This window comes from Staurois parvus, unplaced genomic scaffold (genome assembly GCF_062004578.1).
Source record: "Staurois parvus isolate SC_StPar_1 unplaced genomic scaffold, SC_StPar_1.0 ptg000438l, whole genome shotgun sequence".
Classification (NCBI taxonomy): Eukaryota; Metazoa; Chordata; class Amphibia; order Anura; family Ranidae; genus Staurois; species Staurois parvus.
This window is the reverse complement of record NW_028318234.1, coordinates 4449408-4461490: the sequence shown is the minus strand read 5'-3', so window position 1 is coordinate 4461490 and position 12083 is coordinate 4449408. Positions and strand designations below refer to the sequence as shown.

At 42.8% G+C, this 12083-nt stretch overlaps 1 protein-coding gene across 2 annotated transcripts in view; it reads right to left on the bottom strand.

Moving 5' to 3' along the window:
• The window catches only part of DAB2 (DAB adaptor protein 2), a 251154-nt gene that overhangs the window by 129201 nt on the left and 109870 nt on the right, over window positions 1–12083 (bottom strand). For both annotated transcript variants that reach the window (XM_089687820.1, XM_089687821.1), the window contains exons 3-4: window positions 11743–11882; window positions 4272–4370 (exon numbers count right to left, since the gene is read on the bottom strand). In XM_089687820.1, the coding sequence (XP_089543946.1) occupies window positions 4272–4370; window positions 11743–11882 (239 nt within the window). The remainder of the gene's footprint in view (window positions 1–4271; window positions 4371–11742; window positions 11883–12083) is intronic.

Genomic DNA, 12083 nt, shown 5'->3' with positions numbered 1-12083 from the left:
ACCCTGATGTATGGGGGAACTCTGATAGGGACCCTGATGTATGAGGGAACTCTGAGAGGGATCCTGATGTATGAGGGAACTCTGAGAGGGATCATAATGTATGGGGGAACTCTGAGAGGGACCCTGATGTATGGGGGAACTCTGATATGGACCCTGATGTATGGGGGAAATCTGATAGGGACCCTGATGTATGAGGGAACTCTTAGAGGGATCCTGATGTATGAGGGAACTCTGAGAGGGATCATAATGTATGGGGGAACTCTGATATGGACCCTGATGTATGGGGGAAATCTGATAGGGACCCTGATGTATGGGGGAAATTTGATAGGGACCCTGATGTATGGGGGAACTCTGATAGGGACCTTGATGTATGGGGGAACTCTGATAGGGACCTTGATGTATGGGGGAACTCTGATAGGGACCTTGATGTATGGGGGAACTCTGATAGGGACCCTGATGTATGGGGGAAATTTGATAGGGACCCTGATGTATGGGGGAACTCTGATAGGGACCTTGATGTATGGGGGAACTCTGATAGGGACCTTGATGTATGGGGGAACTCTGATAGGGACCTTGATGTATGGGGGAACTCTGATAGGGACCCTGATATGTAATGTGGGCTGTCATGTGATAGGATGGTTTCTGATGTAAAAGGGGCACTCTAATGTGAAGGATAGGCTTCTAAACTGAAGAGGGGGACTTCAAATGTTCTTGGAGACTTATGATGTGATTTGAAGCCTTCTAATGTGAAGGAGGAACTTCTGATGTAGTGTGAGGCTTATAATGTGATGGGGAGGTTTCTAAAGTGAAGGGGGGGATTTCGGATGTAATGGGAGCCTCATGATATGAAGGGAAGCTTCTGATATTAAAGTAGAAGTCTAGTATAAACTTAACTAAGCTTAAATCTACTCCCACCCCCCATTCTAAGCCTTATACTAACTGCCCTATACAGGAAAGATATGTATATTTACCTACTCTCATGGCGCTCCAGTCCGGTCACAGGATTGGCTCCCAGAGCTGCGTTAAGGGAAGAGGAGAGACAGCAGAAAACAGATACCCCATAGTAAGTCTATGGATGACATCACTGCCCAGGTTCTGCAGCCGTTCTTGCTCCTCTCTCCTCTTCCTTGAAGCTGGCCACTAGGGAGATGATGTGACCAGACCAGAGTACCCTTAGATTAGGTAAGTATACACTTCTTTATTTTACAGTGTAGTTAGAATAGGACTTGGAATAGGGGGTGGGAGCAGGTTTAAGCTTAGATACGTTTAAACAAGACTTGTAGAACTTTTGAAACTTGGAGTGTGTTTATTCATTCATTTAAATTTTATTAATCCTTTTATTAAACTGATTTTTTTTTTCCGGATCATGACCCTCAGACTGAAAAGTTTTGAGACCCTTCCCTAAAAGGACACTACAGAAATGCATATACCATAAACTTCATAATCATTGTATATGAACACAACGTAATCCAACACTGAAACATAAAACTTCACTGACGGCCTGTGATCTTCCTTGCATTAAATGAGAAATGACGGCGGTTTCTTCCAAAATTAAAATCCCTTTTCTGAAAACTCACTTTAAAAGTTTCCTACAAATAGGACACGGCCCTGTTAATTGGAACTCGGTGTTATTTTTGTGTCCCCTGAAGACGGTGTGGGCACATTACTGCCTTTGTGTGTTAAATCTCAAAAGTCTGTTGAAAGCCAACCCTGGAGTCACACCATGGCTGGATGCAATATTTAAACAGCTGTGGATCATAAACGTTAGTAAACTTTTAACAGCTAAAGTGTCCAGTGACGGGACAAAACGGCATTTACAGGAATGTTATGTTCCAGATGACTAAGGCTGGAGCTAGCACAAGCGGTCGAATATTTGTCTTCATGTGTTTTCTCACTTCATTTATTTCTTCCACGTAACTATGAGAAAGGAGCGCATGCTGGAGTTCTGGACTTGGGGTTGTAATCCTTCTCTAAGTAGCATAGCTGTAAAGTCAATGAAGAGCCAGTCCACCTGATTTTTTTGAAGATGCTGGCGAGTAAGGGCCCATTCACACTGGGAAGCGCACAGGAACGTGCATCATGCATACAGTGAAGGAAATAAGTATTTGATCCCCTGCTGATTTTGAATGTTTGCCCACTCACAAAGAAATGATCAGGGTTTCCCACATGGCATTCTAGTGTGAATGGGCCATTGGACCTCATTGACATGGGCGCTGAGGCCCATAGACCATGAACGGAGCATTTTTTTATGCAGCTTGAGCTGCCAAATGCTCTGTGTTGGTAGGCCATTTAGGTGTATGGCAAGGTGGTCAAACTCAATTTCATCACAGGCTGCCCTCAATGGTTGCCCTCAAAGGGCTGGTTGAATCTGTAAGACTAGATATCCAGATCTCCCCACCCCACTTACATCAGATGTCATGTCAAGAGCCCCCTACCCCCATCATCAGAAGTCAAGAGTCCTCACCCTCTCTTACATCAGAGTGCACCCCCCTTCCTTGTGCTTCTGCTGGGTAGAAGCTGGGGGTGGTGCTGGGAAGCAAGAAGTGAAGGATCTGGATGAGGACCCCAGGAAGGCTGGAGGCAGCTGAAAGCTGAGACGAGGGGAGGCGGAAACGAGGGGGTGTTGTGGCTGCACAGAGAGGTGCAGGATCTGTAGGAGGAGTTCTGTCCTCCTCTTTGCTGCTAACTACTGATATGGTGGGGGAGGGGGTTGGCTGAGCCTCTCTGTGGCTAAACACAGAAGTGCAGAATCTGGCAGAAAAGTTCTGTCCTGCTCTCTGCTGCTGACTCCTGATATGGGGGTGGGCTGGATGAGCCTCTCTGTAGCTGAACACAGAAGTGCAGGATCTGGCAGAGGAGTTCTGTCCTCCTCTCTGCTGCTGACTGCTGATATGGGGGTGGGCAGGATGAGCCTCTCTGTGGCTGAACACAGAAGTGCAGGATCTGGCAGAGGAGTTCTGTCCTCCTCTTTGCTGCTGACTACTGATATGGGGGTGGGCAGGATGAGCCTCTCTGTGGCTGAACACAGAAGTGCAGGATCTGGCAGAGGAGTTCTGTCCTGCTCTCTGCTGCTGACTGCTGATATGGGGGTTGGCAGGATGAGCCTCTCTGTGGCTGAACACAGAAGTGCAGGATCTGGCAGAGGAGTTCTGTCCTCCTCTCTGCTGCTGACTGCTGGGACAAGGTGAAGGCTAAGATGAGGGGGTTACCACAGCTGCAGGAGAGGTGCGAGGATGAAATTGCCTGGCGGGCTGAATTTTGCCCACGGCCAAGCGGCTGTGTCCATTGGCACTACTACAGAGAATATTTATACTATAGTGTCTGTAACAGAAACAGTTTCCCATTTTTTGGTCCCAGTAAAAATGGTTATTAGGACAAATAGAGAGGGTAAATACCCCTAGTGTGGACACAGACAGCGAAAAAAACCTTTAGACAAATCCATCCAGAACCAATCCATGCATCAGTAGTGCACCACCACAGTAAAGTCTTGTTCACATGTGAGCATGGGGGCAAAACCAGGTGGTTGAGCTGTGGTTTTACCATCCCCTGAGCACCCACCTGAACACTTGCATGCAGCCACTCACAGCTGTACACATGCCATAGGCACAAAAATCTAAATTTAAACAGCATGTTGCTTTTGGCGAGTGGTGGCTCCGCTGAATGCAACTAATGCAGCACTATGGGGATGTGCCAGAACCGCACTGCAACCGCATGCAATGCATGTGATTTTGGTGCTGTAGTACTGCAATTATAGAGTTAAATCATTCACTGAGGAAGTGACTTATTCCCTCCTCAATGCCTGTCAACACCTTTGATAAGCAATCGGAGCATGGATTGTGAACAAGTACTAAGGAGCCACAGTTGTGAACAAGTACTAAGGATCAAGCATGATAAAAGCCTGACAGGGTTCCAAACCCTTTATTACTGTAGCCTAAGTTAAAAGAAATGTTAGCTTTAGGCCCCTTTCACACTGATGGGGTGCGTTTTGGCTGCGGGTTTGGTGCAGTTTAGCTGCGCTTTCTAATATATTCTGCGATTTTGGTGCTTTTTCAGAAAGCACACCAAAACTGCGGGACATAATAGAAGTCAATGGGAAAGTGCAGCTAACCCGCACCGAACCCACGGGTACACGGCGCTGCACCTGCGGTACAGCCAAACCGCACAACATCAGTGTGAAAGGGGCCTAAGATACATTTCAGCTACTCAAGAGACAGACAATAAACAATGTTCTGTTTGTGCCAGAACCTATGATGGGAATTTGGAAAACTTACGCCCGTTTTTTCATCAATTATCTTTATTCCAGAAAGTGAAATGTTCACCCAGATCCTCTGCTTGTGCTGTCCCTGAGATCGACCTGCCACCGCCATCCCCTGCCAAAGGAAAACATAAATGAGATCAAAAACTCCAAACCGATCACAGATGATTATTACATAAGAAATTCCTGTATTGCTCCTGAATAGATTCAGACTTTCATCTTCCAAGACAAGGTTTTCCACTGCAAATTTTAAAGTGACACTAAACAATATAATTATTTTCCCCATAAAAACCCATATACATCCACTAATTAATGGCTTTGTAATGTATTTTCATTAAATTGTTTCTTACTGTGCTTACTGTATTTTTGTGCCTCCTCAATGTCCTCAGTGAGCTCCCAAACCTCTCTTTTTCCCTCTCAATTCCATTTGTTTGGAATGAGGATTGTACATCAGTTTTGGTCACTGTTCTGACAAATTCCATAGTCCCTAGTCCATCTCAGGAGTGAGCAAGAGAGGGTGGCTACATTCACACATACAGTGGGACCATGGAGAACAAACCACCATCTAAGTCAGATAACAGCAGCAATAAAGTCGAATTTGGAGATTTGGAGGAGGCTGAGAGTAATAAAAAGGGACTTTCTTACATTAAAAATATACACTTGAATAGATTTATACACCCCCAGCTTAGTGTCACATTAACAGTCTACGCCAGTGGCTGCCAACTTATGGAGGGCCACACATAATGTTCAATATACACTCACCGAATACTTTATTAGGTACACCTGTTCAATTGCTTGGTAACACAATTCCTAATCAGCCAATCACATGGCAGCAACTCAATGCATTTAGGCTTCTAGACTTGGAGAAGATGACTTGCTGAAGTTCACACCGAGCATCAGAATGGGGAAGAAAGGGGATTTAGGTGACTTTGGACGTGGCATGGTTGTTGGTACCAGATGGGCTGGTCTGAGTATTTCAAAAACTGCTGATCTACTGGGATTTTCACCCACAACCATCTCTAGGGTTTACAGAGAATGGTCCGAAAAAGAGAAAATATCCAGTGAGTGGCAGTGTGGACGAAAATGCCTTGTTGATGTCAGAGGTCAGAGGAGAATGGGCAGACTGGTTCGGGATGATAGAAAGACAACAGTAACTCAAATAACCACTCGTTACAACCACAGAATACCATCTCTGAGTGCACAACACATAAAACCTTGAAGCAGATGGGCTACAGCAGCAGAAGACCACACTGGGTGCCAGTGTACCCATCTTATGATGGCTACTTCCACCAGTATAATGTTCCATGTCACAAAGCTCAAATCATCTCAAACTGGTTTCTTGAACATGACAATGAGTTCACTGTACTCCAATGGCCTCCAGAGTCACTAGATCTCAATCCAATAGAGCATCTTTGGGATGTGGTGAAAAAGGAGATGTGCAGCCAGCAAATCTTCAGCAACTGCGTGATGTTATCATGTCAAGATGGACCAAAATCCCTGAGAAATGTTTCCAACACTTTGTTGAATTGATGCCATTAAGAATTAAGACAGTTCTAAAGGCAAAAGGGGGTCCAACCCAGCACTAGCAAGGTGCACCTAATAAAGTGGCCGGTGAGTGTATGTAATGCTTGAGAGGACTGTCAGAGACTGCAGACCTAGGAGAGGAAAGGATGGTCAGAGAGTGTGGACTTTTTTGACTGGAGATATGCTGCAGACGATAACTGGGAACATATTATATGAAGCTAATAGAGACCAGTGCTATTACACTAATCAATGTTCCCACCACAGACTGCTGAGGTCCGATGGCTGCACATCATATACCAAAGAGCTGCATATGGCCCTCGGGCCGCAGGTTGGCACCAGGAGTCAAGGAATCCCTCAACCAGGGCTCCTCTTGAGGCTGGTAGGTGTTCCTTGAGCAGTGAGCAATGACAAATTGATCTCTCCCCTACACTGACCACCAATGCAAGGGGGCTCTTCTATACTAACCACTAATGTTAGGGAACACCACAGTTTTTACATTCTGCATTTGTTATCATTATTTATTTAATTTCATTTTTTCAATTATTTGTTTATTACAGGTATTAATATATAGCTGACAATTTTTCTGCATCACTTTACATATATTGTGAACTGACATCAGTCCCTGCCCTTGAGGAGTTTACGATCTAAGGTCCCTAACTCACATTCATACATACCCTTACTAATTTAGACAGGAGCCATTAACCTACAAGCATGCCTTTGGGTTATAACTAAAAATTTGTGGTACAGAGCAGGAGGTTGTAAAAAAATGATCTACCCAGGGCGGCAACTATGCTAGGTATGCCTGTTTATTTTTATATATAATATGTTTTACATGGTAGTAATTATGCTAATTTACCAAGAATTACAGATATAAATAGTTTTAGCAGGCGTTCCCTGTGACCTGAAAAATATTTCAAAGATTAAGTAGACTGAGAAAGGATGATCTATTGGCTAAAGGACAATACAAAACATTTCTAATTAGAGACACAATAACAAAAGAGACTCAAGTTGGTTGGTAAGCTGGGCTTTTTGGAAGAACATTTAGTAGCCTTGAATGGTACTGAAAACTCAGTGTCCTTCATGGAGCTACAGTACATTGTCTCTGCTTATCCATGAGCGTAGTACAAAAAGTGAACATAAGGACATCAAGATAATGAGAACTAGTAAGTGACTTGTGATATCCTGTGAGAACGTGTGAGAACAAAGATGTTCTGGGGAACGCCCGTTCTTCTCATAAACTTTATTGCGAAATATAACATACACAAGGCTGGCAACTCCTCTCTGCCATATGATTGCAACCCTTTCACAATAACAACTGCAAAAAGACCGTAAGTGCCTTGTACTTCTTGTACCACTCAAGGTGGATTACAACTTTTCTTGTTGCAGTGATGATGCCCTGGGTTGATGGTTATTTTACCCGATTATTAAAGCGGAGCTCCAGTCCCCCTAAAAATATTTTGTTAAAAGCAGATCCACGATGAGCTTACAAATAGCATTAACAATTGGAATAATTCAATATTAACCACTAGCCTACAGGGCACTTATACCCCCTTCCTGCCCAGGCCAATTTCCAGCTTTCAGCGCTGTCGCACTTTGAATGACAATTACACGGTCATGCAACACTGTACCCACATGAAATTTTTATCATTTTTTTGTGACAGATAGAGCTTTATTTTTGTGATATTTAATCGCCTCTGGGTTTTTTATTTTTTCTTAAACAAACCAAGAACCACTGAAAATTTTGAGAAAAAAAAAAGTTTTTTCTTAGTTTTTGTTATAGAATTTTGTAAATAAGTGATTTTTCTCCTTCACTGATGTGTGCTAATGAGGCTGCAGTGATGGGCACTGATAGGCTGCACTGATGGATACTGATAGGTGGCACTGATGGGCACTGATGAGGAGACACTGATGGGCATTGACAGGCATCACTGATGGGCACTGAAAGGCAGCACTGATACATGGTACTGAAAGGCAGCACTGATAGGCGGCACTGACTGGCACTGATAGGCGGCACTGACTGGCACTGATAGGCGGCACTGATGCGCACTGATAGGCAGCACTGACTGGTACTGATAGGTGGCACTGATTGGCAGCACTGATAGGTGGCACTGACTGGCACTGATGGGTGACACTGAAAGGCAGCTCAGATGGGCACTGATATGTGGCATTGATGTGCACTGGTGTGCACTGATATGTGACACTGATGTGGCACTGATGGGCATTGGCACGAGGCACTGACATAAGGCACTGATGGACACTGACAGGTGGCACTGCTGGGGCTACACTGATCATCAGGGCACACAGTTCATCAGTGCCCTGATGATCTGTGTAGATGTCCCCTCCTCGGAAAGCCGATTACCGGCTCTCCTCTCCTCTTGAGCTGTCAGCGTGACAGCTCGAGAGGAGAGAAATGCCGATAACCGGCATTTCCGTGTTTACATGTGATCAGCTGTGATTGGACACAGCTGATCACATGACCGAGCCGACATCTTCGGATCTTTCTGTGATCAGTGATTCGCTGTATCCGAGGGACACAGCGCACCGCCGATCGCCGTGCTGTGCGCTCCCTGAGCCACGCATGCGCAGTGAGAATGGGAGGACGTCATATGACGTCCTCCCAAAACGAGAGAACCACCTTGCGCCCGTCATATTACTATATTGTGGGCAGGATGTGGTTAAAAGCATTGTAAATACTTAGAAAATCGTAAACATTTACCAGGATCTTGGAAGCAGGCAGGCGCCATGATGGCTGTGGGCATCTGAAGCCCACAGGTATTTATTTCCTGGAATCATGCTGCTGGCTATCCCAGCATGCACCACTCATTCTCGCGCATGCACAGTACCGACACTGCTTGGAGCGACATGTGCAGTACAGGTTGCCATAACAATGGTGGGGAAGAATGAGGTTCCCGCCCTCCCGCCCCCATCAGGCAACCTGTACAGCACTGTACTGCAAGGAAGGGAATATATCATGGACTCCGGTGAAATGGCGCGAAACTCCTCCCATTCTCGTCATTTCTGGTTTCCAAGTCCCGCGATTACAGGAAATCAAAGAACTCCTGGGATACAGGAAATTACATCCCAGGAGACCTTGCAAATCGCCTTACAATGTCATCGCCTAGGCGGTCAGGACCAGAATGCAGGCTTGCAGTGGATTAAAAGGTATGTATAATAAAAAAAAAAATATCCAACTTGTGCTTTATTTCACAGGGACTACATAATAAGGTGAAGTATTAAAAATGGGTGGAACTCCGCTTTAAAGTAAACACTCACTGCTGGACCTGTCTTTCTGATATGGTACCTATGGTATGGTTAGCTAGTTGCCTGTAGTTAAACCAAAACTTCAGGCAACAATTACACATTTCAAACACATACAGAAAAATATTTCCAATTTTGTCCAGCAAATTTTGCAGTCCTACAAGTGAATGATGCCCAGTGTGCGCTAATGTTTCTGGGACACAACAGTCAGAGGCCACATTTAAAACTCCCCCAATAGACACGTGATTCATTTAGTTATGAATCGAAATCTGGAAGATTTGTAACGAATTATAAATTATAATGAAATAACATAACAAAATAACAAATTATTCGAATTGAAATTGGAAAATGAATTTGAATTCCAAAATGAATTTGAACTGGATTTTGAAAATGAATTCAAATTCGAAATGGAAACACTGCAATAAATACAGTAAGGTATAAAATGTAAATAAAATGATGATTCCTACATGGAAAAAAAGAAATATAACAGAACAGAACAAAACAGAATAGAATAGAAGAGTATAATACAGGGTGCAGCAACATAACTTCCTTTTTTCAAAACGCAATAAAACCCATTTTATGAATCAGAATTGTTTTTATTGTCTTTAATAATGTAGGTACATATCTAAAGTTCTGTTTTACACGGTTTTGAAAATCATATCAGGTAGGTGACGCCCCCCATTGTCCATACACTGAATAAGCCGATTTCTGGCGTTTTTCATGACCCTTACCAGCATAGCAGCGGGTATGTTGGCAATTTCTGCGCGGATGTTGGCCTTCAGGTCTTGTAGGGTCCTTGGACGGTTTACATAAACACGGGATTTCAAAAAAACCCACAAAAAAAGTCGTAAGGGGCCAAATCGGGGGAGCGGGCTGGCCACTCCAAATCCCCCCTTATTGAGATGAGGCGCTCCGGGAAGTGTTCCCTTAACCTCTTGCCGACCGCGCATAGCCGAATGACGGCTTCACCGCGGCCGGCCAGTTCTGGGTGGACGTCATATGACGTCCTCCCAGAACGCGCTCTCCTGCGCGCCCCAGGGGGCGCGCACCCGGCGATCTCCATGATCGCTGTGTCCTACGGACACAGCTGATCACGTGATGTGGTAAAAGGCCAATCACAGCGTTACGCTACAGGGACTCGTAGCTTCCTCTGGGGGATGTGGAATCCACATCCCCCAGAGGAAGCTACGAGTCCCTGTAGCGTAACGCGTAGGGGAGGGGCGGTGACGTTATCACGCATCCACAGAGGAACGGCGAGTATATTTACTGCAAGCAAACACATCAGCCAGGCTGTCTGAAGCACGATCTTGATACATTGTATGCAAAGCGTTATTTACATTTACACAATGTGAGTGGGAGATCAAAGAGCAATAAATCACTTATATCCCGGATAAGACACTATGTTTCTTTTCCCTTCTCTGCATGTTCCGTATATGGAGGAATAAACAAAGCAGCCAGTGAAGAAAGCACAATTGAGAAAGCTGAGCTGAGGAGAGAGGAGAGGAGACGAGGGAGAGGTTCAAGCTGCCAACACAGACTTATCACATTAACTAAATTGAATAACAACACCATCTCAAATTTAAAGAAAATAATTGACATTCCCTTTTTTTTTTTTTTTTTTTTTTTTAATGTTTTATTAATTTTTTATTATTTTATTCACATAGAATTGACATTCCAATTTTTCATTAATTTTTTTATTAATATTTGTTATAATCACATATAATTTTTTAATTCATATTTATAAATTAATTTATGTTAATTGTATATTTAAGCACCATAGAAGTAAGTAATGATTGGATTATAGGTGGTATATTAAGAAATTCACACAACCAAAAAAGGTTAATCACAAAAGGTTGATAATATTGGAGCGCGGTACAGTATAAGAATTCAAAGTGGTTAAAACAGCCATTGATGCTGTTGAAGTGTGAGCCATTGCTCTGTCCTGTTGGAACCAAATGTCCCCTAAGTCCAATTCATCAAGTCGTGGAAAAACAAAATTCCTGCAACATGTTCACATACCGGTCTGAATTCACTTATTCAGTGTATGGACAATGGGGGGAGTCACCTACCTGATATGATTTTCAAAACTGTGTAAAACAGAACTTTAGATATGTACCTACATTATTAAAGACAATAAAAACAATTCTGATTCATAAAATGGGTTTTATTGCGTTTTGAAAAAAGGAAGTTATGTTGCTGCACCCTGTACAGATTAAAATAGAATAAAACAAAATAGAATAGAAAGAAATAGAATAGCATAGATGAGAATAGAATAAAACAGAATAGTAATTGAAAGAATAGTTATATGTTTTTGTTAACTCAATAAAATGTTTAAGAAACAAAAAAAAAAAGACAAGAAAAAAAATACAATAAAATAGAATAGCATAGAATATAATAGAATAAAACTGAATAGAAAATAGAAGAATGAAACATAATAAAATAGATCGAATATACAGTAGAGTCTTCCGAAATTCAAATCAATTGGAATATAATGAATATATTAATCGAATTCGAATATATGTAACAAATCCAAATGTTCCAAATGAATTGCATAAACTAATCATTCTAACTTAACGAATTTGACTAAATGAATTGATTAACTTTATGAACAAATCGGAAATGAAACAAAACATTTTCTGCCGTGCGCATCCCTATCCCATCATAACCCCCCAAATAGCACAGACTCCCAAGAATAGAAAATGTACCTTTAGCTTCATCATGGAGTCCTGACTCATTTTATCTCCGCGAGCTTCTGGAACATCATCGATTCCAATTAATTTGGCTTTGTATCGTACTCCATCTCCTTTGAATCTGGCCAAGAGGAATTCATCTGTTTTTTCTGGAACTGCAAACAGCCAAAAAATATTAGATAATGCTTCCGATCCTAATTAAGTAGTGTGCCGTACTGTCCTTATAAATCTAACTACTAGCTGCTATTGTTCTGGTTTGACCAGCAAAGGCCATATTAACCTTAATATTTTCCATATAAAAGCTGAACAGCAAGAAGATAGCTAAATGTGCTGTTGAAAATATAAAGAGTTTATAG